General features: G+C 48.8%; 1 protein-coding gene across 1 annotated transcript in view; it reads left to right on the top strand.

Annotated features, from left to right (window-relative positions):
* The window catches only part of LOC125282143 (myomegalin-like), a 124700-nt gene extending 100358 nt beyond the window's left edge, over window positions 1-24342 (top strand). The window contains 18 exon segments of the mRNA XM_057310762.1: window positions 145-368; window positions 1020-1147; window positions 1150-1177; window positions 3110-3295; window positions 6557-6808; window positions 7778-7909; window positions 8606-8725; window positions 10348-10537; window positions 12031-12155; window positions 15153-15377; window positions 17785-17901; window positions 18474-18700; window positions 19852-19995; window positions 21049-21187; window positions 21485-21531; window positions 21789-21815; window positions 22555-22606; window positions 23276-24342. Of these exon segments, the coding sequence (XP_057166745.1) occupies window positions 145-368; window positions 1020-1147; window positions 1150-1177; window positions 3110-3295; window positions 6557-6808; window positions 7778-7909; window positions 8606-8725; window positions 10348-10537; window positions 12031-12155; window positions 15153-15377; window positions 17785-17901; window positions 18474-18700; window positions 19852-19995; window positions 21049-21187; window positions 21485-21531; window positions 21789-21815; window positions 22555-22606; window positions 23276-23373 (2461 nt within the window). The 3' untranslated portion in view covers window positions 23374-24342.
* The last annotated feature ends 1657 nt before the right edge of the window (window positions 24343-25999 follow it).

The following is a 25999-nucleotide window of genomic DNA, read 5'->3' as shown; positions in this document are numbered from 1 at the left end:
CGCCCCTAATCAGTGATAGGTTATTTTGATCGTTCTATGCCAGAATGGTTCCCTTGACTCCTGCAGCTTTTCCCGTGTGCCTTAGTCAGGACTAGTTGGTCCAGTGACCTTGGCTTCACCTGTTGTCCCCCTTCACCTTAATAGGCTCAGCAGGGAGCTGCAGGAGAAGGAGAAAGTGATTGAGGTCCTGCAGGCCAAGGTGGATGCCCGGTCCCTCACGCCCTTCAGTAGCCATGCCTTATCGGACTCCCAGCGCTCTCCCAGCAGCTCCTCCTTCCTGTCTGATGAGCTGGAAGCCTGCTCTGACATGGATGTAGCCAGCGAGTACACGCACTATGAAGAGAAGAAGGCTCTGCCTGGCCACTCAGGTAGCCTCTGCTTTCTGGGTGGTACCACTTTTCTCCAGGCGGAGAGGAGACTTCTGTAGCCAGGCCTTATAGCTCCACCTCGGTGTGTATCAGGCTGAATGTGGCTCTGGGACCAAGCACCAAGCACACGCCCCAGTGGCTCAGGATCTTTGCTGTGCTCCTGACTCCACAGGGTGTCACTGGGTCTCCACTGGATGTGCATGCTGGTAGACCCAAGGGGAACTGCAATAGGAAGAAGGAGAAGATCCTGGAAGGCTTTTCTTCCCCATTGCTTCATGAGCATAGACTGCTGACTTCCTTCTTAAAATGGGACATCTTCTCCCTCCTGCAGTGGCCTTGCTCACTCCATTTCCTGAGCCAGTATCCCCTGAGTATCTGTCAGTGGCCACAGATGCTGTCGGTTCCACCTGGTATTCTTGGAAACGCCATTTCCATGGGTTTCCATGTCTGGGCCCCACTCTCACCTCTAAGGTGGTTTGCTTCCCTCAAGAAGCTATCTGCAAACAAGGAAATGAACCCTGCTCACAGTGCTTGTGCTTGGTGCTTTCCCAGAAAGCAAGGCTCTGCCCTGGTACCGCTGGTTAAATATAAGGCCAGATTCCAGTTCTTTGTCGACCACCAAACATTTTCTTTCATTCATGGGTTTTGTAGATTCCATCCATCATTTGAGTCATTCCGCTGTACTGTCTTCTAAGTCATCAGCAACCAGTGCACCTCAGGGGGTTAAGGCCGAACCCAGCAGCAAACCCATCAGCTTGCCAGCTCCCCAGAACACCCCCCCCCCCAGGAGGCCAGCCAGGCCCATCCAGGTATGCGACAGCCAACACGGCCAGAGCTTTGTCTCCTCTTCCTCAGCAGCCTGTTTGACTCTTCTTCAAGGACGAATGTTTCCACTGTCAGGGGCTTCTCTGCAGCAAATCCTAGACGAAATCAAGAGGCCATCATAGTTCACCAACTGTGTCTGCGTTTTCTTTGTTTTAAATATTGTAGACAAATCAGAGATCCACATAGACTTGGATCTGCATCCCAATTTTGACCAGTAGTTGGCAAATCATTTTAAAGTAAACATTTTCATTCTTTCATTTCACTCTGGGGAGCAAAATGTTTCTCCCAGGATTTCAGTAGCCAAAGAACAAAAAGAAAGTCCCTTCTGCTGCTCGCCTCTAAGAATTACCCATTTTATCTGCACGGTGGGTCTCTGCAGCAGCTCGGGATGTCCATGTCCTCAGACTAGCTTCTGTTCACATCACACGATCACTCACGGATTTATGAACTGGCTGGCAGCCCTTGGTATGTACCTAGTGCATGTCCTGCAGCCAGTTGGAGGGATACATTTCATTTACCTGCCCCAACCGAATTGCCAGGGGGTCTGCTGTTAATTAGGGCCCCACACCAGTGATGGCAGGGCAAAGGCAAACCTTGTCCTCGCCTCCTACCTCCTGCCATCACCAGCTGGATGCCTTCAGTGTGGCTTGTGGTAAGGTGCCCGAAGAAACACGGTGCTTTCCTTCTGCTGCCCCTGTCTCTCCTGAGAACAAGTCAGCCAAAATCTTAAGAAGGGGTTGTGTCTGGCTCTTTCTGAGCCGGGGCTCAATGTTTCTGGGCCAGAGTAGACAGCAGCTGGCCCAGGAAGTCATGGGGAAAAGCTATTTGCCTAGCCCTGTAGACATCTGTGTAAATGCTTTGGGGTCAAACAGGGCAGAAGGCCAGGGATTTTAAAATCAGAACGCCTCCCTGAAGGATGCCTGGCCTGTGTTACTTGGCAATGTGGGTGTCCTTGCCATGCTGCTCTGATAACGTGTCAGCATTCTGGGGCGAGGGATGTGATTAGAATGTATTCATTCTCTTCCTTGGAAGGCATTCTCCGCAGGTCAGCCTTGGTTTCTGCTCCCTCCGAGGGCTACCTGCCATATAACTGTTTTTAGGAAAGAGGAGACGGATTCAAACATCAGAACATCGCAGGGTCCCTAGAGACCTGTCTGTAGATGGGCTGCATCATGCTCATCTGTGAAGATTTATTTTAAATGCAAATTTCTAAGCCCCCCTCCCAAAGTTTATGACTTAGTAGATCAGGGCCTGAAGAATCTGCACGTATTAAGAATTTTTCCTGAGGGATGTGAATGCCCAGCAGGCATGCAAGCTATTGTGTCTGAGTCACTGCAGCAAGACCTTTATTTTTCATTTGGTGAATGAACCCATTGATTTGAGATTCTGAGGTTTGTTTCCATGTTGCTCTTGAATTACATGCATGAGGAATGCACATTTCCCCACAGTGGTAGCCCGCTCCTGCCCTCCTCAGGGTGAGCCTTCATGCTCTCAGAGGAGTTCTAGTTGTCGGGAGTCTTGTCACAGGAGCAAGGACCGACTCATGCCCGGGGCACTTGAGAACACTGAGGCACAGCCGTCCTGACCCATCCGTACCTGGGATGGCTGGGAGTGGCTCCCATAGCTGCCTGGGTTACAGTTCTGCCACCTTGCCTTCTAGAGCCAGTGGTTTCCAAGATGAGCATAGAATATGTATGCCGGATATCCCTGGCAAGGGAGAAGGAGGAGCGGTCAACTAAGCCAGCCTCTTGGATAGCAATGCTTGCCTTTTGCCTTGTCCGCCAGCACCACGTGGAATGATAGCCACCCCGCAGGGAGACATCTGCACAAGAAATAGTTTCATCTTCTCCATCTTTTCCCCGTTCCTTTCTCTCACTTTCTTTCTAATGACTTGTCTCCTTTCTTCCCAAGTCTAGGCCTTCATTGTCCCTCCATACCCACGCTGGTTAGACTTCCCCAGGCACCACTGCCCTCAGCTCCCCCCAGCTTCCTGCCTTTCAGCTCCACTGGCCCTCCCCTCCTTGGCTGCGGTGAGACACCCGTGGTCTCCTTGGCAGAGGCTCAGCAGGGGCTGCAGATGCTGCAGAAACAGTTGGGAGAAAGTGAGCACTTCCTGCTGCATCTGTGTGCTTGGGCATGGCAGCCCCACCCTGCGTGGCTCTGCATGGCTTTGGCTTGGTGGCAGAGTTCTTAAAAAGAACATAGGGTGTACACGTTGCCAGCAGATGGTTGACAGATGGCCCAGCTTGCTTTTTTTGGGAAATATATTTACTGTTGTCTTGCTGGTGTGTGTGTCTCATCGCTTCACCAGGCCCTAGAGCTGCTCCTCTCCTGCTGCTGACAGTGTGGGGTACCAACGAGTATGCTGAAGGCCTGACACGCCGGTGATGTGTTTGTAGGCAGGGCATGGGCCACAGCTTTTGTGTTGCCTATGTGAGACGAAGAGGCCATGAGAAAGACGGCCACTTTCCGGGGAATCCTTTCCAGGCCTGTTATATTCTCCTCCTGTGAAAAATGCTCTTAATCAAGGTGAGATCCTGACATCATCAGGTGGAGAGCCAAAAGGGTAGTAGTAGTAGTAGATTCAGAAGAGGTGACTAAGCCCCTCTTCCTATGGCACAAGGTTCATTTCCACCCCTGGACAGGTGACATGTGGGCGGCTAGAACCAGAAGCACAGACTGTGATACCTGATTGTAAATTCTGTCCTCTGACTCCCAGAGATCATTGATCTTATCAGTTACAGACTATGTGCAGTCAGTCAGCTTTTTGGAAAGGCTTTGATATATGTATGGGCTGGATGCCTCATCATAAAGATTTTGTGTGTGATCAATTATAGCTTAGAAAAAAAATAAGGAAAACCCTCACATGAGGAATTTGCTCTCTAGTAATGCAAAAACGAAAACAAAAACAAAAACAGCACCTAGAAATGCTGTGTGGTTTTAAGGTAACCTTAAAACCACATTCTGTGACTTAAAAAAAAAATAACTCAGGTGAGCCAGAGATTGATGGTAAGGGTCACCAGGTGCTGTGTCGAGTAACCTAAGACCACAGCTGAGAGTCATACACCTGAAGCCCCAGTTGTCATTTACCCCACCTTATTTCTTTTGTCAACGCTGAAAATGAATACACTGTCTAGTCTACTCTGTTCCACTTTGATTCCCAGAACCAATTAGGTAAAACCCTTTTTAGGAGAGTTTGCACATGTTCCTTTTTTTCAGGCAGGGAAGTCTAGAAGACTGCCTCCTGCTTATTGCAGCTTCACGCAGGGGTAGCAGTCTAGGCTTACCCAGCAACACGAACCTGTTCTTCCCTGAGCCTCACACCACTTGCGTGATAGGTAGAGTCAGAGTAGGGGACTAAGGCTTAGGGGAGTAGAGCTACTTGTTGAAGGTTACTAGTAAGTGGGAGAGACGGGCTTGAATCCAGGTCTTCTGCTCCCAGTCCTGTTTTTCCATGATACCTTTTCTGCCTAGGATGGTTTTGTTACCATCCTGCTCAGAGCTAAGCTCGACAGATTCTGGAAGCCCCTTGTAACAACCTTTTCTGTTTCTCTTTAGAGATCAGTAGAAGGTTCTGATGTCTCTGATCTAGAACTTGTTATTTTAGCAGTTCTGGAACCAACAGTTGATGGATAACAAACTTGTCCCATATCAAAAGGGCAAAAATGTTCTCTAGCTTACTTTTCTTTTCCTTTACCTTTCCATACTTGTCAGTTTGTCTTTGTCCCAAAGGAAAAATAGGACACATCTGTACATGATAAAGGGTCTGTTGATATGTGTTGAAGTCATACCTAGTCGGAGCCATTGACCAGAGTTTGGATGGTCCCAGCTTTGGTGAGCAAGATTATAGCCCTGTCTTGTCTGTCTGACCTGAAGCACAGCTCTCTCTGAGGGTCTACAGCTTACCAGTGTTCCTTGTTTGCTTTGAACAAAGCTTCCATGTGGACAGTGGTGCATGGCAGCTTCTCGGGTCACCGTGGGGCAAAAATCTCCTTGTGCTAGAATCTGTCCAGTGTCTTTGCATGGTTTAGGGCATGTGCTCTATGTTGTGTGACCAGGGCAAACTGGAACATGAGAATACTGATTGCTGTTACTGATAGACTTGGAACCTTCTACGACCTTGGTTAAAAAGTAAGCTGTCAACAACCCCTGATTTCCCCCTTTGCGTTGTGTTGGGCTGGGGAGGAAGGGGGTGTGGAAGAGGTAGGAAATCACATCTTTACTGAATCCCAACTAAAATTTAGATGCTGAGGGGCGTGTGGATAGCTCAGTTGGCTAAGCATCTGGCTCTTGTTCTCAGCTCAGGTCTTGATTTCAGGGTCATGGGTCCAAGCCCCACGTTGGGTTCCACACTGGGCATGGAGTTTACTTAAAAAAAAAAAAATTCAGATGCTGACATTTCTCATCGCTCTCTTTAATTCCCAGTGATCCTAATGAACATCTAGTATTTTGCAAATTGTGGAGGGAGAGACCCAGGACAGTACTGCTCAAACTTTGCTGCGTATTAGAATCACCTGGGAGAACTTTAAACCATCCAGTGCCTAAGCTGTACCCCCAGTTAAGTCAAAATCTCTGGGAGGTCTGGGCTTCAGTGTATATTTGTTTACATTTTCCAAGGTGACTCTAATATGTAGCCAAATTTGAGAGCCAGTTACAACTGGAGATAAAAATTGACAAGTGCCAGTTGCATTATCCCCTCAGAGGAGTTTGGCTTGGTTGGAAGGAATGATGACCTCTTCCTCTTTGCTTCGGGTGAGCTATCTGTTTACTCTGCTGTCCATGCTGATAATCCCTAAAAGAAAGCAGTCTTCTGAATGTAAATATCCTAAACTGCAGCCCTGCCCATCTCTCTCTGTCTCTCCCAGAGACTTCTTTTTACATAGAAGCAGAGATGATTTGGCTTAGGGGAAGGCCGATGATTTCCCAAGATCTATGAAAGCATAAGCCTATGTTAAATGAAAGGTCCTACATCCCTCCATGGATGCTAGCACTGAGCACATCTGTAAATAGGAATGTGCTATATCCCCTGTCTTTGGGACTGAGTTCTCCTGGAATTTTCCTGGGCTCTATCAGGAGGAATTATAATAGAAGCCAGGAGTGGGGCCACTGGACTTTTCCTTTTCCTGGTGACTTTCAGATACTTTATCCATCCTCTGCCTCTTGGTGTCTCATACCAGCAAATACATGGGGTGAAAGTTATGGCCTCTAGGGTATGGTCTTCATCTAACTGGTATTCTGCAACATACTGGGATCTCCGACATCGCACATGTCCCCTTTAGTGTCCATTCTTAACAATCCCACACTTCCTTGCTGGTCCTTCCCTTCCAATCCTCTCTTCCTCACTCCGGTTTCTTTCTGCCCAGGTGTCAGCACCGTCCATCCTCCTTCCCCAGCTGCATTGCCAAGCAACCATTTAGAAGCCACCTCTTCCCACTATCTCAATCCCGCCCAGCCCCACTCTCCTCTGAGGGGCAGCACAGCACCGGGCAGAATCCTGGAGCCTGGCTACTTGGGCAGTGGCAGCCAGTGGGATGTGATGAGGCCTCAGAAAGGGAGTGTATCAGGCAACCTGTCCTCAGGATCCTCTGTGTGTCAGCTTGACTCCAAACCCACAGGTAAAACATGAAGCTGAACGGGTCAGCCTATGAAACGAAATCTCATTGAGAGTCTACCCCTCTCCTACCTGGGCAGGGGCATTTTTCATCTCTCTAGTCCCCGGCTCACGGAGTGGGGAAAAAGTGAAAGGGCCCTATCCATGCTGGACCTTTCTAAGTGGCCCCCTTCGGCCACCCTGCGCAGGGCCTCAGTGCTATTCAGGGGACTGGGAAAGTCTGGGACACATCTTGTGCTCTCACACTCATGTCATTAGCCACATGGGAGAAGTTCATGTCCATGGACTTTTATCTCCTTTCTGAGGCTGGAGGAAGGGCTTGATGCCTCATTAAAGAATGTTCAGTCAAGAGTCAGTAAGAGGAACGGTATCAGGGCAGAGTGAGGTCTTCCCTAATGCACTCAGGAGAGAAAGTCACACTTAGGTCACCACACCTTTCCAGATACTTCAGTTATTTTTCTAAACCATGTGGAACTCCCTCGCACCAGTTACACTGGTCACTGCACACTTATATTTAAAACTCCCTCACACTTTCGGGTGCCTGGGTGGCTCAGTCAGTTAAGCATCTGTCTTCAGCTCAGGTCATGATCCCAGAGTCCTGGGATTGAGTCCCACATTGGGCTCCCTGCTCAGCGGGGAGCCTGCTTCTCCCTCTCTCTCTGCCTCTCTGCTCTGCTCATGCTCTCTCTCTCTCTCTCAAATAAATAAGTAATCTTTAAAACTCCCTCATGCTTACTGTGTGTAGGAGGAGGCTTTGCACCAGGCAGTCCTGGGGCAGAAAGCCAGTTTAGTCTTGGAGCAGAGTCCCCATGTTCCCGAGTGCCCATGTGAGAGAATGCAGTTAGTGGAAGGATGGGGATGTTTAGGGATCCTGCTGAGGAGCTGCTGGCTGAACCCCACCCCCACCTGGGCCCCACTAGTGACCAGGTTCCCCACCTCCCACCTCTTCCATGTCCTGGCGGGATGGTTGCAGGGGCTGACCTGCTGGAAGAACATCTTGGTGAAATCCGGAACCTGCGTCAGCGGCTGGAGGAGTCCATCTGCATTAATGACCGCCTGCGGGAGCAGCTCGAACACCGGCTCAGCTGCACGGCCTGTGGGAATGGTAGGAGAGGCCAGAGCTGCCCACTTCTGTCACGACTGGGGAACTTCCGAAGGGAGGGCCCTTAAGCTGAGCTTCACGCTTTTCAAAGCACCGTGCTAGGATTTTCTCTACCTGCCCCTTCCAAACAGTCTGCCAAGGCAGGTGGGGCCCGTCCTCTTATCTTCACTTTGTAGATAGACTGGAGCTAAGAGAGAACTTTCCTCTTGGCAGAACTAACAAGGTATGTCCATAGTGTCTGACTTCTCATCCCATCCTTAATCTTCTCATATAAGTGCCTACTGACCTCCCTGTGCGTTGCCATGTGATTGGCAGGTGGTAGAGCCAGGTCAGTGGGCGCCCTCCCCCAGCCACTCACTGAGGTGGCCTTTCTCCCGCTACTCTCCTCTCTGCTGTCCCTTGGAGGCCATTCCTTCCACACACCCTCATCCTGCCCGCAGCACAGAAGCTGCTATTGCGGGGCCAGAGCCTCTGGAACAGCTGCAAGCTAGGGCACGTGGTGGGGCCTGCACAGAACCCACTGGTAGGAGGCACACAGAAACCAGGCATTTGGCCCACCAGGCTTGGGGTCCAGGCCTCGAGTACCCAAGCACTGCTGCTGGGTTGGGACAGTATTTCTGGAGGCACAGAATGGGTAGCTTCTTGAAAGTGTCTCTTTACCCAAATGTGTAACTTGTCTGCTTGCACTTTCTGGGACAGGATCCAGCTCTAATTTCTATGGTCCTGGCCTGGAAGCCACATCCCAGCTCTACAATGAGAACAGACTCCTTAAGGAAGAAAACCGGAGCCTTCAGGCTCAGCTGAGTCATGTTTCTAGAGGTGGGTGGTAAAAGCCACACACTGTGCTCATTCCCGGTCCCTTTCCCCCTGGGCACACCAATCATGACTTGAAGCCAAGAGAAGAAGGTGGAGACAACAGCTAACCAGATCCGCCAACCCAAAGTCCCATGGCTGTCCTCAGTCTAGAAGGGGCTGCTTCCTGAGAGGTCCTAACCATGGGCCCTCACACTCCAAGTCTCTAGGGACAGAAATAGCTCTGGGAAATCCACAACCTCTGTGCAACCCATAGATACTCAGATATTCAGTCATTAGTTATGAAACTGGATACTAGTTGGGTGTCTGTTCTACCTGTCCAGACTTCACTGCAGCCTCATGTGTCTCTCCCGGTACTGAGCTGCCATCCCCATCTCCTCACTACCTCCCCTTACTCACCCACTCGGGCTCCTCTCTGCTCAGTAATCCTCAGGACTTTGTGTTTGGAGGCACCAGCCAAATGTCCTCCAGAGCTTTCCCAGCACTATTCGATGGGCATCCAAGGGGAGAGGGCATCATTTCCTCTGTGACCTGGGGGGCAGCTGACCTTAGTGTCAATTGACTTGATCAAATCAATATATGATCAATAACAAATTACATTTATCTGCAAATATTTATTGAATAGCCATAAAAGACTAATAGTTTCCTAAAGGATTAAACCCAGAATGAAAGAATGCTTGTGAAACAGGAAGAGACATCAAGTGGTATTTCTAAATTTGCCTCTTCAGAGCAGGAAGATGTGAGGGGAAAGGTCACTGATGGGGAAGTAACGAGTCGTCACAGATAAGAAAGAAGGCACAACTGCTAAACCACCATTGCATGCCGGGACAGGCTAGCACAGACCTCACAGGGGAGAAGACACTAAGATGTGAGCAAGCACAGTCGACCAGGCCCAGGGACTTCCCGCCGGACCACTGACAGCACCTACAGCCTGATTCTCAGCGTGCCTGTCCTTAGTCTCTGAGAAATCATGTAGATCATTGAGATGCCACAAGCCCAGAAAAGAACAGATGTCCCCATTTTCAAATTGACGAATATAATACATTCTAAAAACCGTAGACAAGAAATCTTGATGTTGCTTTTTGGCAAAATTCAAGAACGGATTATCACACAGAGGGTGTGTGAACTTAAAAACAGTGAGCATTAGAAACCACAGCGTTTTTGGCGCTTGGGTGGCTCAGTTGGTTAAGCATCTGCCTTTGGCTCAGGTCATGATCCCGAGGTCCTGGGATTGAGCCCCGTGTCAGGCTCCCTGCTCAGTGGGGAGGGGAGTCTGCTTCTCTCTGTCCCTCTGCCTCCTCCTTGCTGCTCCTGCTCTGTGTCTGTCTCTCTCAAATAAATAAATAAAATCTTAGAAAGAAAGAAACTGCAGCATTTTCTCCAAAAGCAGGGTAGACCTTGTAGACCTTATGAAATCAGAAGATCAAGAGCATTGCCCAGATGGAGGCTCCCCATTCCCCAGGGAGTGTGGATGTAGTGACCTGACACCCTCTGCCTCCCTAAGCAGCTGCAGCATTAGCTGCCCTCCTGTTGCCTTAGTTCTCTGTGTCAGGATGGGCGAGCCTGGGCTTCTCTTCCTGATGACTGTTGGCCCCACGGTAGAAATCCTCCTGTGTTCTGCTCACCAGAGCGCTCCCAGGAGACAGAATGCCTGAGGGAGGCTCTGCTGTCCTCTCGATCACGGCTTCAAGAGCTGGAGATGGAGCTGGACCACCAAAAGGGGGAAAGGCAGCAGCTTCTGGAAGACTTGAAGGAGAAGCAGCAGGAGATCTTGCATTTCCAGGAGGAACGCCTGTCCCTCCAGGAGAAAGATTCCAGGTAAGAGGGAGCCCAGTAAGAAGGAAAGTGGCCCTGTTTGCAGATTTAGAAGAAGGGATATTGGCAAGACAGGTATTGGCGCCTTTGGGGACTCTCAGTTTCCCCTCTGCTAGTCCTGATTTATGGATGACTTTGAGCAGAGGGAAGGACTTCTCTGGGAATGCCTTTTTCATGCCAGAGTTGGGAGAGTAACACCCTGTTTTAGAAGGCTTCAGCATATCAGGGTCACCTGGGTGGCTCCGTCAGTTTTGTGTCTAGCTCAGGTCATGATCTCAGGGTCCTGAGAACGAGCTTGGTGCTCAGCTTGGAGTCTGGTTGGGATTCTTTCCCTCTTCCTCTCCTTCCTCCTCTGCCCCTCCCACTGCTTGCAAGCATGTACTGTCTCTCTCAAATAAATGAATAAATAAATAAATCTTTTAAATCATAATAAATGTTAGTAATGTGAAAAAAAAAAAGATTCTCTCTCCTTCTCCCTCTGCCCCTCCCCCCAACACTTTCTCTCTTAAAAATAAATAAAAAATATAGATAGAGGTTTGAAAATTTTTCTACTGTTTTGTGATTTTTGTGGCCCAAAGTAATGGCAACATGCCCATATATCAAAATCTCTTATGTGTGAACACTTAAAATACTTAGAAATAGAAAAATCTAAACTGTTAAAAAAATTTCCAAATAAAGAGTTTCAGGGCTTTTGAATTCATTTGTTAAAAGAATAAAGAATTCCCATTAGAAGAAAATTTGCTAGCCAAATTTCAACAAAATTTTGGGATATTTGGTACATAAGATAGAAAAAATTGGAATCATAATTCAGTTAATAATCACTGATGAACTACTATTTAGAGCTTTGAATTTTTGTATTACACCTCTTTCTGCTATATTAGCCATAAAACCCAGATTCTAAGTAAATTGAGCTTAAAAACCAGACCATCAGATCACATTATCAGAAAGGGTTAAGCAATGATTACAATAAAATGTAGCTTTTTGCTTCCAAAAAAATGTGTATTATCTTGTGCTATTAATAGGCTTTTGTATTTAATGATAACAAATAACAATAAATAAAAAAATTTAACAAAGATTAAAAAAAGTTTTCAGCATATCAGATCCTGGAGAAAAAAATGTTCTCATCCTTCCAGTTAGTTTAAGGATATTAGTCTCACCGTGGTGTAGGAAGCATCCACACCCTCTGTCATGAGCATCCCCAGCATAAACCCTAGAACTGTCTGTCACCTTGAGAAGAGCAGCAAGGGGCAGTAAGAATACAGGGCTAGTGGGTCTGCTCTCAGCTAATGTAGCTAATGGCATGACTTCAAGCAAAGTTACTTCACCTCTCAGAGCCTCTGTTTCCATATCTGTAAAGTAAAAGTAATGGTCTTCATGACCCCTGCGTTGGCATCTAGGGCTAATACATTGTGATGCAAAGGCTGGCTGACAGCTGATTGTCCTGGAGTGGCCCAGGGGCCCTGGCCTCTCAGCAGGCCCTTGTCTCTCCCCTGCAGGCTGCAGCATAAGCTGGCCCTCCTGCAGCAACAATGTGAAGAGAAACAGCAGCTCTTCCAGTCTCTCCAGTCAGAGCTACAGATCTACGAGGCGCTTTATGGCAATTCCAAGAAGGGGCTGAAAGGTATGTGTTCTCCCTATTCCCCTCCCCCATGAGCTCCCTGCCCTTGCTTAGGATATTGGTGAGGTCTTTACCCTGGGAGTTGCAGAGCTCTGGAAAGCTACAGAGTTCTGCCTCAGAAACTCCCAGCCAGGTCTAGGGCTCCCAATAAGAAGAGAGGGGTTCTCTCATGTGCAAAGCCCAAGGTAGGTGACATGAGCAAGATCCAGCCAAGACATCCTTAAAAGTAGGCCACAAGAGTCCAACTCTACCTACCTAGATGGCCAGAGAAAAGTTGATCGAAGTCCAAATTATACAGTGATTTTTATTTTTAATTCAGAGAACTGTTCTGACGGCACCATCATGTGAGAAGGTCTGGAATATTGTGAATAATCATATTGGCCACCCATGCAGCCAGTACAGCAGGCAACCAGCTCCCACCCTGACCCATTTTCTCCCCCAGGGAGAAAATTAAAAGATGCAAAACAATTTACAGAAATGCCTCTAATAGGATCTAAATTTCAAGACTGGGTTTAAATTTTAAACTGTTATATTGAGGACTTTTGCCACCTGCTAAAATACTGCTCTAATGTTGGAAAATCTGCTTCTATTTCCCCCTTGTTGTTCAAATGGGGGGGGGGATTCTAAACATCAAGTTAATAACTCCAGCCAGGCTGGAACTGAGGATTGAAGTCAATATGATGAAATTTAGAAAAGATAAAACAAAAAAACAACCCTGATCTTGGTTAAAAATATCAGTGGTAGAGGTAAGGGGATGGGGAGGCCTGAGCCATTCGTGGGCTTGAGGATGCGGAGTTAGTTAAAAACCCGCTGGGACAAAGAACTTGTAGGCAAAGGTTGCTACAAAAGGCAATTCAACTTGAGACCGCAGTAGGGTAAGAGTGGTGTCCATATGGAGAGACCATGTTGGAAATATTGTTAGATTGTGGGGCACCATCTTGTAAAAGAGACATTGGCAAACCAGGGACCATAGTGAAGGAGGTCCCTCCACGCCAAGGGACCAGAAATCTTCAACTGTCAAAGAAACTAACAATTTTAGGCCTGGAAAAGATCACAAGGAAATGAGAACTGGCTTTAAATATTTGAACAATTATCAGGTGAAAAAGAGCTGATGTGTTTGGTGTCCCTTTAGAAGGCTGAACAAGGGTCAGAGGATGAAGGGCAGCGGAATTTGGACTTAACAATTATGCCTTCCTTACCACTAGAGCCTTCGAGTGATGGATTGCTAGTTTGTGAAGGAATAAGCTTCCCATCCAAGCCTCCTTTAAATAGAAAAGGATGACTTGTCAAGGATCCCATAGAAGCAGCTCTTGCTTTGGATGGGATGTTAGCTCTCTAAGCCTTTCAATTGTAATTTTTTTTTGATCATATGTTTAAAAATTCCTTAAGCAATATGGAATTTTCAGTATTCAGCCAAATTTGAATTTTCATAAAACCTGATTGGATTTCCTAATTTGCTGATGAGAAGGTGAACAAGAACTTGAAGAAGTATCAGGTGTACCATATGGATTTCCTCATTTGCTGATGATAAGGTGAACTAGAACTTGAAGAAGTATTAGGCTTACCGCAGACTGAGAGAATAGCTTACTTGGGCTCCTGGGAGCGTCGGGTTCAACCTGCCTGTGGGAGAGCTTTGTAACAGGGAGTGTGAGAAGTCAGGTCAGTTGACGAGACAGCCGCCAGCATATAGAGGACCTACGAAGTACGATGAAAGTTTGCAAGCCATGGAAAATGAGTACGTTTTTCCAAGCAAAATAGGTACTTGGTGGGAGCAGAACTGTCAGATGGTAGGACTATTGGGACACGCTGGAGTCAGGAGACATTCGAATCAGGGAAACCACTGAATGGGTGCAGTTATAGGGCATTTACGTGAGGAGACTCTGATCCAAGGTGCTGTTGGGAAGATAAAGAAGAATGGATAGATGGACAACATTTTTTAAAAATAAGCAAAACTTTGTGAGAATTTGGATATAGGGAAAGAAACAGGAAGGAGCTTCATGGAGCTTTGGGATTAGTGTCTAGAAACCACTTTATCCTGACTACATTTTCTTTCATGCCTTTCTCCTTTCTTATAGGTGTTTTAGGAGTCATTTCAAAACTACCACTAAAGCCCCATGGTGTCTTATCCTTAATTCTATAATCGCATGAGAACCATGAATTCTGTGATATCTCTTTCATATACTCAATTGGTCACAAAAGCTGTCTGAACTGACCAGAAGGGTATTCACAGCCGTCACTTACCCCACTCAGTGATAACGTTCACCCAGCTCATCACAGAAATAGGACTGTATTTGACTAAAGGACTGTGGCCCAGGTGCATCCCGGTGCGTGCGCTACATGATAGATGGCATACGGATCCTGCTGCTTTCCTAAATGCCAGAACAAATTCTACTTTTTGAAATACATTTGGCTTCAAGATTTCAGAAAAAATATGTGGTCTTGTAGAGTATTTCTTAGCTCTCTTCATTCCCAGTATGAAGAAATGGACTGTGTGTGGCAAATGGAGGTAAAAAAACATGGTGAAGTGGAACAATTCAGTGAGTTGTGACCCTGGCCTCTAGTGGAGACTCCTGTTCCTACACGCTGCCAAAGGCCTGGTGCCCTCGTCTCCTCTCCGTGGGGACTCCTGAACATGGGGGCATCAACTGTCCTTCTCCCTCATCCCCTGCCCTTCTCTAGTCCAGTGCTGACCCCCTATCTCGGAAGACCTTGCTCGCAGGCCTGTAGGACTAGGGTTACCGTGGAAGTAGAATACTAATAGGCCTTGACCCCATCTTCTCATCAAAGGCTCTCTAGATGCAGGTGAGCCTCGGGGCAATTCCAGTGTGTGGTATCTCACTCAGTGTGCTCCAGGCCCCACACAGGGAAAGTGGCAGCTCTATCCCAGGTGTGTTGCCTGGGACCCTGAGAGGCCAGTGGAATGTCCCAGCGGAGTGTTCTGACCAATGCTTGGAAAAGCTTGGATCCGAGCCACCAGGCCCCACCTCTCTCTTCTTTCAGCTTCCACCTGGGATGCCTGTCACCAGGTCCCTTTGAGCAGTGACTTGAGCCACCTGGTGGCAGAGATTCGAGCTTTGCGAGGGCAGCTGGAGCGAAGCATCCAGGTGAACAACTGTCTGCGACTGCAGCTGGAGCAGCAGTTGGAGGGCGGGGGGAGCAAAGCCAGCCTCAGCCCCTCTTCCGCCAACCAGGAGGACCCCGGAAACAAGCAACCGGTCTTCCAAGGTAGGAAGGACAACGGGACCAGGAAGCCCGTAGCCAGTGGGGTGGTGGCCAGGATGTCTGTGGTGGAAGGGACTGTCTTCCCTCTTCCACGCTCCTTAGGGTCAGGGTGAAATCGGAGGCCTTTCAATCTACAGCCTTGGGTGAGAGGGCAAATTTTGGGTCACAGCTGGCTTGGGCTCCAGATTCGGAGTCTGGGCATATAGGTTGCTTGCCTTGGGCAAGGTGTTTGAAGTCTCAGGTACTTAAGCCTTACTTTCCTCATCTTCAGGGTGAGGATAATAATCATATAGATGTTGTATGGTCATTTGGAGCATTAAGTGAAATAATTTACAAGTGTCTGACACGATAAGGATGGCTCAACAGTTAATAGCTGTGTATGTTAATATCTATTCCTTGTATTTGTGGAGTGCTTTACAATTTACCATGAATTTTCAAACAATTTTTCAAACTGTTTTATCTGAGGTAAGGGAGGTTTTATTCTCGGTATTTCAATGTGGGAAAACTTCGGCCTTGAGACATTAACCAGGACACTAAAGTTTGCAGCAGCTAAGACACCGACCCAGGATTCAAACCAGATGTTTTGGTTTCCAGCCCCTGTCCCTCCTCCTCACTATGCTCTTGCTCTGTCTCGGTCTCGCTGGCCTTCCAGATTCCCATTCCCTGATTTGAGGGGAACTCAGCTGAGTGGAAACTGTTCCTGTCCTGGAGGCGGTGCTGGCTGTGGAAAGCAGGGGGGGAGGGAGGACAGCCTCGTTTATTCCCCTTGGCTGTCATCCCCTTCCCTACCCTCTTTGTCAGTCCTTCCAGATACTGCCTTGCCTGCTCTCTCCCTCTCTTCTCAAAGTCCTTCATCCAGCCCCCTTCGCCTAGCTTCAGTCTGAATGTTAATACTGCCCCCCCATCTTGACACACTCATTTCAACTTCCTCTTCTTTCTTTTCTTTTTTTAATTCACCATCTCCTCTCACCTCCAGAGCCCTATTTTCAATTGTGTTTCAATAGGAGGCATTTCTGCTCAGGATTATCTAAAGCGGAGTTTCAAACGCGTTCATGCCTGCTTTTCCTGGGCATGTTAATCTTAGTTTGTCCCCCTGGTCCTGCTAGATTGTCATTGATTAGACAGTGACCTCACTTGTCAAATGATGTGAGGCTCCCAAGATCCAGTGTTGTGGCCATTAGATAAGAAAGTGTCCCGTGGACTGTGGCCCATAGAAACTGCTTGACCACAATAGGTGGATGCCAGGCTCCACCCGGGCTGCCGTGATGCTTGTAGTGTTCACTTAGGACTCCCTGCTCTGCCATCCTACCTGGCTTTCCCTTTTCACTGCGTCCCCACGACCCCAGACAGGACTCAGCCCCGGTGACTCCGCCACTGCTCCTGTTCCTTGCCCACCAGAGAGGCCTGAGCTGGAGAGCTGGTTCTAAGCCACCTTTGCCTGAGCGGGATTGTTCCTGTCTTCTCTGGTATTTTCCAATACCAGGTCTTGGTATTGCTACCTGGTCTGCAGGGGGATGTCTCTAACCCTCCACGCCCTCTGTCTCTACTCTTCTCCTCCTACTACATTTTTTCCAGCACTAACTCATCAGAATGGTGATTGGAATGCTAGTTTAATTGTCCACAAGTCCATTCATCCTTTGATTCAGTATTTTTGACACATATACCCACATATGTGATGTGGAAATATTGGGGTTCAGAGCTGACGGCCAAGAAAGAATGTCTTGAGACATTTTCGGTGCGAAAAGGTGTTTTTATTATAGCACAGGGACAGGACCTATGGGCAGAAAGAACTACACTGGGGTGGTGAGGAGCCATTGATTACATGCTTTGGAGTTGGGGGAGGTACAGGCAAAGGGAAGTTTCCAAAAGGACTTTAATATGCTAAAGAAGACCCATGGGATACTGGAAGCCTGGCTGTTGTCAAGCTAGGACTGTTTTTCCCTCTAGTAGGTCATTAAGACAGTTGGGAGTTCCTGAAGTAATGTCTTACTCTGCCTGCCTCAAGTATTTGTCAATGGGTTGTAGGTTATAAGGAAATTTAACTTTATCTACATTTCCTTTTGCCTTTGTTCTCCACCTCATGGTATGCATATTTATATTTAGTTACAAGGCATTGTATTAGAAATTGCACACATAATTATATTCAAAATGCAGGTTAGAAAAATGCACCTAATAATTTTTCAAACCAAAAGTCGCTTCTCATGGAACACGCTTCCGTTAAAGGAACATGTGTTTGTTCCAAGCTAAGGGATGTGTTTGCTGTTGCTTACAATCACGGTCTGGGAGTGATGACTGTGTAAGAGACAAACCACACTGCCTTAGATCTCTGCTGGTGAAGACTAAGCTGTGCATGGGCTTGGTGAGCAGTGTTCCAGGGTTGCTGAAAATTGTTCTTGTCTTTATGCCCTAGACTCCATTGCTTCCCCTCCAGTCCGAGATGTTGGCCTGAATTCTCCAGCGCTCGTGTTCCCCAGCCTTTCTCCTGCTGCTCCTGGCTCAGAGACCGCCACTTTCAATAGGACAAATGGTAAATATGGCAACTGAACGATTCAGGGACTGATGATGAAAAATTACCAATGCAAGTAACCTTTGGTTACTAATGGACACATTATCTGATTGTAGACATTTTTCTCCCTGGGTCCCAAGGTCTTTAGCCCTACTCATTGCACCTTCTGTGGCCACCTTTCTTGCCATTATTCTTCCTCCTGTGGTTTTCCTATTGCTCTGTTGTGCTTCATTGCCCAGTGATCTCTCCCTCCTTGGAAGTGCTCTCTGTGTCCAGCTTAATTAATTTCTTTCTGTGTCTTCTTAACCGGAAATTAAAATTTTTTTATTAAAATAATATTTGTCCTGGATATTTCATTTGTCAGTAAGGATAAAATTTGCCTCCTGGCAATTTTGTCATTATGAGATGATGTAAGAAAGATTATAAAAACATAGAACCCAGCAATCTATGGACTTCACACCTTGCTTGTACTTTCCCAGAGTGCCTTTCCTGTTCCTGGCCTCTTTCACTATTTGATGTCTATTTTAGAATGAAGTGGACTGAGGGTATGCTTATCACTGTGGATTCTACGTTGTTCTGGTTTTGTTTTTCAGAGCTGGATTTGGTGGCTTCTCCAGTAATGAAGAACCCTCCCAAGCTGGAGGGTGAAGCTACTGATGGCTCCTTTGCCAATAAGCATGGCCGCCATGTCATTGGCCACATTGATGACTATAGTGCCCTAAGACAGCAGATACGGGAGGGCAAACTGCTGATCAAAAAGATAGCAGCTCTTGTGAGATCAGCCTGCACCTTCCCTGGCCTGGAAACTCAGGGCACAGAGGTAATCACGCTGTAGGTCTTAGGGGCTCCTTTTCCTTGTGCCCTTTCTCCTTCTGATTGTAGCTTCTTCTCCCACTGGCCATCTCCCACAGCTGAGGATACATCTTCTGCTTACGCCCAGCCAGGCCCTTGTTCTCCATCTCCTGTTTTCTCTGTCCACTCTGCTCTAACTGTTATTTGCTCTCAGAAACACAGAAAAGCCTGAGGAGCATTGTCATCCTCATATGTAGAGCATTTGCTGAGTATTGGCTTATGTGTCATGCTCTTCTGAGTACCCTTTGGTCACTTATTATCTGGTCCCGTCACCCCGGCACATGGTCATCAATGGGCAGAGTAAAGTCACTTAATCATGTGGCTGGAAATTCAAGATTTGCATCCAGATGAACCCCATGTTTTGGAAGGGCTGAGAAGCCTGGCAGCCATGGGATTTCTCTGTGCAGACTGAGCAGGGAAGACAAGTGGGCAGCATGCCTTCTCAGAGTATTTCCCCACTCAGAGAACAGCTACCAGCTGCTGTGCTGAGCCACTGGAGATGCATGGACATGCAGGGACAGCCCTGTCCCCAAAAGCCCCCACTCCAGAGAGAAGCCCACACATCCAAGGAAATAAGGGCAACAGGGGGCTGGGCTTAGTACCAGAAGCCATCCTCTGAGTTGTGAGTGCACAGACACAGAAGGGGTCATTGTGCCAGGCCAGGAAAGTCCCAGAGTCCTTAGAGGAACCCCTAGGGGGACATGCAGGCTCTGAGTGATGGAGGAGAGCGTTCCAGGTAAAGGGAATGGCTTCTCAGTCCTTGGAGCTACAAATGGTTCAGCCCAGTTGAAGCAGAAAGTAGGATTTAGAGATTTGCATGGGAGTGCCAGTGCAAAAATCAGGGACCGTAGACTTGAGAGCATGGAGTAGGACTAGAAGCTTACGGAGAGTATGAGAGAAGCCAGAATCTAGTGATTCTTGCAAGTTGGAGGTCACTGCTGAGGTGGAGATCTTGGGCTTCCAGGTTAAAAAAGGGTTTCACAGGGTCAAGCAGGCCCATGCCTGTGCCTCACTCACCAAGGAAACCTGAGCCCTGTGCTGTGGGAGCGGGGGGTGGGGGTGGGAGAGAGTAATCTCTCAGCCTCGGTGGTGTCCAGGGCTATCTCCCCCTTCTCCCAGGTGCCGGGCAGCGAAGGCATTCATGAACTTGGGAGAAGTGCCCAGGCCCTGCTGCACACGCTGGAGGAGTCAGCCTCCCTCCTCACCATGTTCTGGCGAGCAGCCCTGCCAAGCTCCCTGAGCCCTGCCCTGTCTGGCAACACGGTGAGTGGCAGCCTCCTTCACCGCTTCTGCCCCAAATGCCATTCTGCCTCCTCCGTCCCACAAGTCCTAAAGGTCAGGAGCCAGAGAGTTGAGTTGGGACAGAGGGGCCTCAGGGGACTGTTCCCAGAGGAAGACCTGTCATCCATGCTGGCGGCTGGCAGTACAGCTCTGATGACATCCCTTCTCCCACCCCCAGCAATGAGGGAAGGACAGAATATGGAGAGGGAAGACACATGAGAACCCTGGCCACCAGGAATGTTCAGGTTCTTTCACTTTCTGAACTTAGCTGAGCTGAAAAATTTAGGGACCTGTGAAAGTGTTAACATGTCCTTTCCCCCTATGTCACCCCCACAGAATGTCACCATGAGATGACCAGCCTCCTTTAGCCACCCACTGCATCCCAACACACAGCTTCCCTCCACATCTTGGGGCCAGGCCTGGGAGAGTCAGCCTCCCCACCCATCAGGTGCTCTCAGATATGAGGCCTGGACTCTGGTTGGTGGGAGCCTGGACAGGAAATTTTCTCAATCTGCCCTCCTCCCCCTCCACACCCCCACCCCCAGAATTCTAGGCCAGATTAAAGTTACTGACACCGTATGGGCCCAAACTATGCCAGTTCCAAGGGAGAGGTTGTTTTGCCATCTTGAAGTTGGTCCCAAGATTTACAACATGGCAGACTGTCTCCCCAGGCATAACATTCCCAGCTAGAAGTCTGATCTGTGATGCCAGGGTGCTAGAACTGATGGGGCAGTACATGTGAGCTCTTGTTCCACCGCTGGGAGTCCTGGTGCTGCCCTGGAGTCAGGTTCTCTTCCGCAACAGGAGTGGAGGCCTGTGTCCCTCTGCATGGGGGCTCCCAGGTTCTCCGTGTTCCGACCGAATGGCCTCATTCTAAGCTGGCCTCAGCTGGAGGGTTTTAGAGGCTTTCATGGAGGGACTTCAGTCCAGAAATAGTGCAGAACATTGTAGAATCCCACTTGTGACTTTCAAGAGCCACAGAGCATGGGGTGCTTTAGGCCTTCTGACCTTTGACAGCCTGTTTCCCTTCCCCAGGGACAGTCCATGAGAAGGGAACTTCTGGAACTGAGAACCAAACTGTCCAAACAGGAGAGTCTCCTTCAGAGCACAGCAGAGCGTCTGAAGACTGCCAACCAGCAGAAGGAGAGCATGGAGCAGTTCATCTTCAGCCAGTGTGGGTGCCCCCGAGCCAGGGGATGGGAGAGGAAATTGGGGAAGGGGGGGGACTTCCAGACTGCCCACTTGTGCTACAGATGGATGGTGACCCAACAGACTGGAGGTGGGGGGTGCACACTGATGTCATGTCCCCAAACCTCCTGTGCCCTGAGTAATTGTGGATGCAGAGGGAGGGGCGCATGGAGGCAGCAGGAGACCCTGAGCTGAGCGGCCAATAAGACACACTTTAGAACACACCAGGCAAGTATGGGCCCAGCTGGTGACTGCTGCCTGTTGGGCTGTTTTATTGTTTCAGTGACCAGGACACATGATGTTTTGAAGAAGGCAAGGACTAATTTGGAGGTAAGGAGACCACTGCACCCACCAGAGACCCCAGCCCAAATCCAACTCCACCTGTCTTCAGAGTCTGCGAATATCACCGACCCACTCTGACCTTCCAAGAGAAGATTTCTGGTCCACTCCTAGGACTCGGGTCCTCATTAAGTGTCCTTCTGCTTCGCTCCCCATCCCCTCTCCATCCCAGTCCCTCCCCTGCCATCTCATCTCCCTGTCACATCATCACCCTCTTCTCTCCTCACCCCACTTCTTCCCTCCTTTAGGCCAAGGCAGGAGTCCGAGGAAAGCAAGTGAGTAGATTCCCAAGATCAGAAGACATGGGGAGTCCGCCTCTGAATTACCTTCCAGGAAAGGGTCTCTCTGGCCAGCTCTAGTGTCTCCTGTAGCACTTTTCAGTTCAGGAAAAAATAAACCCGAGATGCAATCTTATTGGTTGATTCTACTGCACACTCAGAGAAGAGCAATTCAATTTTCACACATCTTTCTCCAAAGAAAACCACTGGGTCTTCTTGACCTAAAGGAGAATTTGATAATAAATAAAAATGAAACTTGAAGGGAAACATTCTATCTGTATGGCAGGTGTTCTGTACGTTTACGTATAATACTAACACTTTCCCTAGCAGTAAGCTGAAGTGTAGCAAATAGCTTATAAATCAGAAACTAAACCTTTCGGGCCACCTGGGGGGCTCAGGCAGTTGAGCATCTGCTTGATCTTGGCTCAGGTCTTGATCTCATGGTTGTGGGTTCAAGCCTTGTGTTGGGCTTCTCGCTGGGCATGGAGATTTCTTTCAAAAGAATAAAGAAAGAAACCAAGCCTTTCACTTGGATTTTAAAGCTCTGCCCTAAGCAGTTGGGCCTATTCCTGGGAATGTTCCTCATGTAACCTGAGAGCGTGTTGATCCCACAGCGTGAAAACGGGTCGGACCATGCCTTCACCCTCCTTTTCTTTTCTTTTTTTTTTTTGGGGGGGGGGGGCTAATTCCCTTTTGTTCTTCTCTGATGATTCCTTTCTTTCCTGAGCCTCTTTAGAAGAACACTTACAAGATGGCCTCTGTAAAGCCTTATTCCTGTCCCAGCAAAGGTAACCCAACAGCCCCACACACCCACTGGCTTCCCTGTGTTTGGAAGTTTCCTCTGCACTTCCCAGAGACCAATGGAAAGGGCCTGAGGCCTGGGTTCTAATCCCGGGCTTGTCACTAACCGACCCTGTGGCTGACCCCTCAGGGACGATGAGCCCACCACCCCTCATCTGAAAGAGGTGGCACTAGACGCAGGGAGTCTCTGAGCTCGCTGCTGCCTGGGCCCCTCCCTCTCCACATCAAGTAAGGGGGACATGAACTTAACAGGGGACTTCCCTGTACAATGTCCTCTCCTTCCTGCAACAGGCTGCTTCTACGTGGGCATGTTTCATACTAAGCGCTTCGGTTCCTGGGAGGTCACAGAAGCCATCATTTTGCTCTGAGTGAACTGGGGAGTGACCTGGCCCCTGAAGAGGGCGTGTGGGATGCGGGCACCTCATGTGCAGTGGCTCTGAGCAGGGCCGTCACCCGCCCGACGTGGTGGGGAACTTTCCTTCTCACCTGGTGGCACCAGTGGCTCCTCAGGACTGCACCCCTTCCCCTGGGCACATCCTCCTGACAGGCTCTCCTTGAGCTCCTGGCTCTGCCACCGCCCACTGCTCACTGCAGCTCTGGGAGCCACCAGCAGGGCCTGACAGTAGCCTCTCACCTTGTTGCATTTTTGTCTCCAGGTGAAGTTCTTAAGGGCCCTGCCCTGCACCGCAGTCTTGTGACCCTTGCCTTCCACGAGCCACGCAAGAAGAGGAGCCACCAGAGGTCCTTCAAATAGCAGGAAGGCTGGGCCTGCCCCCCTTTTGTGCAGACCCCAATCTGTTGAGGAGACCTGGACCCCACTTCACACCTGCTGGAGTGTCCAGGAGGAGTCAGAGGCCGGCCTGGTGGAGGAGGGTGAAGGGCAGACAGCCTCTCCTGCGGCTGAGGAAAAGCATCCGCCAGGGTCTGCTCAGCCCAGCCCTGAGCAAAACACGCAGGATTTGTAGAGGAGCTCGTGACACTGCTTCTAAGCACCACACTGGGCTGGGAACTGCAAATGGCCATTTCTCGCTCTAGCGCCTGTCCTCAGATGGCCAGCTCGGGGGACACAGGACCCTGCTTCCTACAGATGGGACACCTGGTCTCCACACGGAGCTCCTGGGCCCACTCTGAAGCCCACGAGTGACAGCAGTGGCCTGAGGGCCAGTGGGGCTCAGCCCGCACCACCCCCAGATCCACGCTTCGCCGGGGCCAGCTTAGCCGGGCCACCGTCAGCCTGGGCGTCAGTCTACACCGGGGCTCCTGAGTGCTTTGGATCCACGTGGTGAAAGTGGTGGCTTCCCACATGCCATCTCCTGCTTAGCCTAGCACCTCCTATTTCCATTCTTTTATGCTCTCTGAAGTGTGGCCACCTCAGTCTAAATATGCTGTCCCCTCGCATCACCCTAGCTCCTCTCTGGGGAACTGGGGCTCATGGCCAGGCCAAGGCCAGTGAAAGTCCTGTGTAAGACAAGCCAGCGATCATTTTGAAGTGGCACCTGAGAGGCCCCCAGTTATGGGAAAGCCTAGTCTGTGTCCTGACAGTGTTTTGAGAAGGTGTGTACGTGTGTATAAATGTACGATAGATATTTATCTATGTTGCTATGGCAATATGTCAAGGGCAGCATAACTGGTGGACAGGGTCTGTTAGAGAAAATGAAACACAGTCTCTTTGGTGGCTATGAAAGTAAAATGTGTATAAAGAGATAAAACGTTCTTCCTCACCTGCTCTGCTTCTGATTTTGGCACCAGTCTCTAGGCTGAATGTGTAAGAGTAGGAAAGACACCCTGTCCCTCAGAAGGTCATAGTCTAACGCTTCAAGTCTAACTTTAAAAGGAGAACTTTTGCCTTCTCTCTCATTTTGTAAAAATCCCCAATCTCAAAATATAAGAGAGTGGTTCTTAGATTTGGAGAGCCTTAGAATCAGCAGTGGAGATCACAGAAGGCACTTCCTGGGTCCCAATCCCAAGAGACTTCCTTGGTGTGGGTGCCCAAAATCTGCATTTCTTACGTTAATACCCTTGTGATTCTGATGCAGGTGGGCTGCAGACCACGCTGTAAAACTGTTGTACTCTAACAGTCACCCAAAAGTGTAAACACAGGTTTCTTTTTGAAGATTTTATTTATTTATCTGACACTGAGAGAACACAAGAAGGAGAGAGGCAGGCAGAGGGGGAAGGAGAAGCAGGCTCCAGCTCTGCGGGGAGCCTGATCCCAGGACCCTGGGACCATGACCTGAGCCTAAGACAGACACTTAACCAACTGAGCCACCCAGGCGTCCCCAGTTGTATTACTTTGATCGATAACCTTTCATTGAAAGTGTAGGGGGCTCCTGGGTGGCTCAGTCATTAAGCCTATGCCTTTGGCTCAGGTCATGATCCCGGGGTCCTGGGATCAAGCCTGCATCAGGCTCCCTGCTCAGTGGGAAGCCTGCTTCTCCCTCTCCCACTCCCCCTGCTTGTGTTGCCTCTCTCCCTGTCTCTCCCTCTGTCGAATAAATAAATAAAATCTTAAAAAAAGAAAGAAAGAAGAAAGAAAGAAAGAAAGAAAGAAAGAAAGAAAGAAAGAAAGAGAAAGGAAGAAAGAAAGAAAGAAAGAAAGAAAGAAAGAAAGAAAGAAAGAAAAAAGGAAAGAAAAAGAAAAGTGTGTAAGTCCTTCCATAAATGTTGGCATAGAGATCTGCAAATATTCCCCGGGAAGTGGCCTTACTTATGTCCTTTTGCCTTCCAAGAATTACTATTAAGCTATCAATTATTTCCTAGAAAGTGTTAAAACCACGGCCAATAACAACAAACAAAACCCTCAAACACTCTCCTCACAACCATCACCACGACCACCAGTAACAAGAAGACCCAAGAAAAGACCCATTTGAGGGAGCAATGCCTCCTACTTTTCTAGTGGATGGAGTGACCCCGCATCTGCCCTAATGCTCTGTTGTTCAAGTGTTTCCATGAAGGCCTTTGGCTGTCCATATAGAGGAACTCGCTGGCCCGATCAGCAGAATGGATGAATGTCAGTAAACTATTAAGGCAAAGAAAGCAGGCACCTGGGTGGCTCAGTGGGTTAAGTGTCTGCCTTCAGCCCGTGGTCCCGATCCCAGGGTCCTGGGATCCAGCCCCACATTGGGCTGCTTTCTCAGCAGGGAGCCTCCTTCTCCCTCTACCTCCTGCTCCGGCTCCTTGTGCTCTCTCTCTGTCTATCAAATAAACAAATAAAATCTTAAAAAAAAAAGGTCTTAAAAAAAAGATTTTATTTATTTATTTGACAGAGAGAGACAGCCAGCAAGAGAGGGAACACAGGCAGGGGGACTGGGAGAAGAAGAAGCAGGCTCCCAGAGGAGGAGCCTGATGCGGGGCTCGATCCCAGAACACTGGGATCACGG

The sequence above is a fragment of the Ursus arctos genome, unplaced genomic scaffold (genome assembly GCF_023065955.2).
Source record: "Ursus arctos isolate Adak ecotype North America unplaced genomic scaffold, UrsArc2.0 scaffold_12, whole genome shotgun sequence".
Lineage (NCBI taxonomy): Eukaryota > Metazoa > Chordata > Mammalia > Carnivora > Ursidae > Ursus > Ursus arctos.
This window is presented reverse-complemented; position numbering and strand designations above follow the sequence as displayed.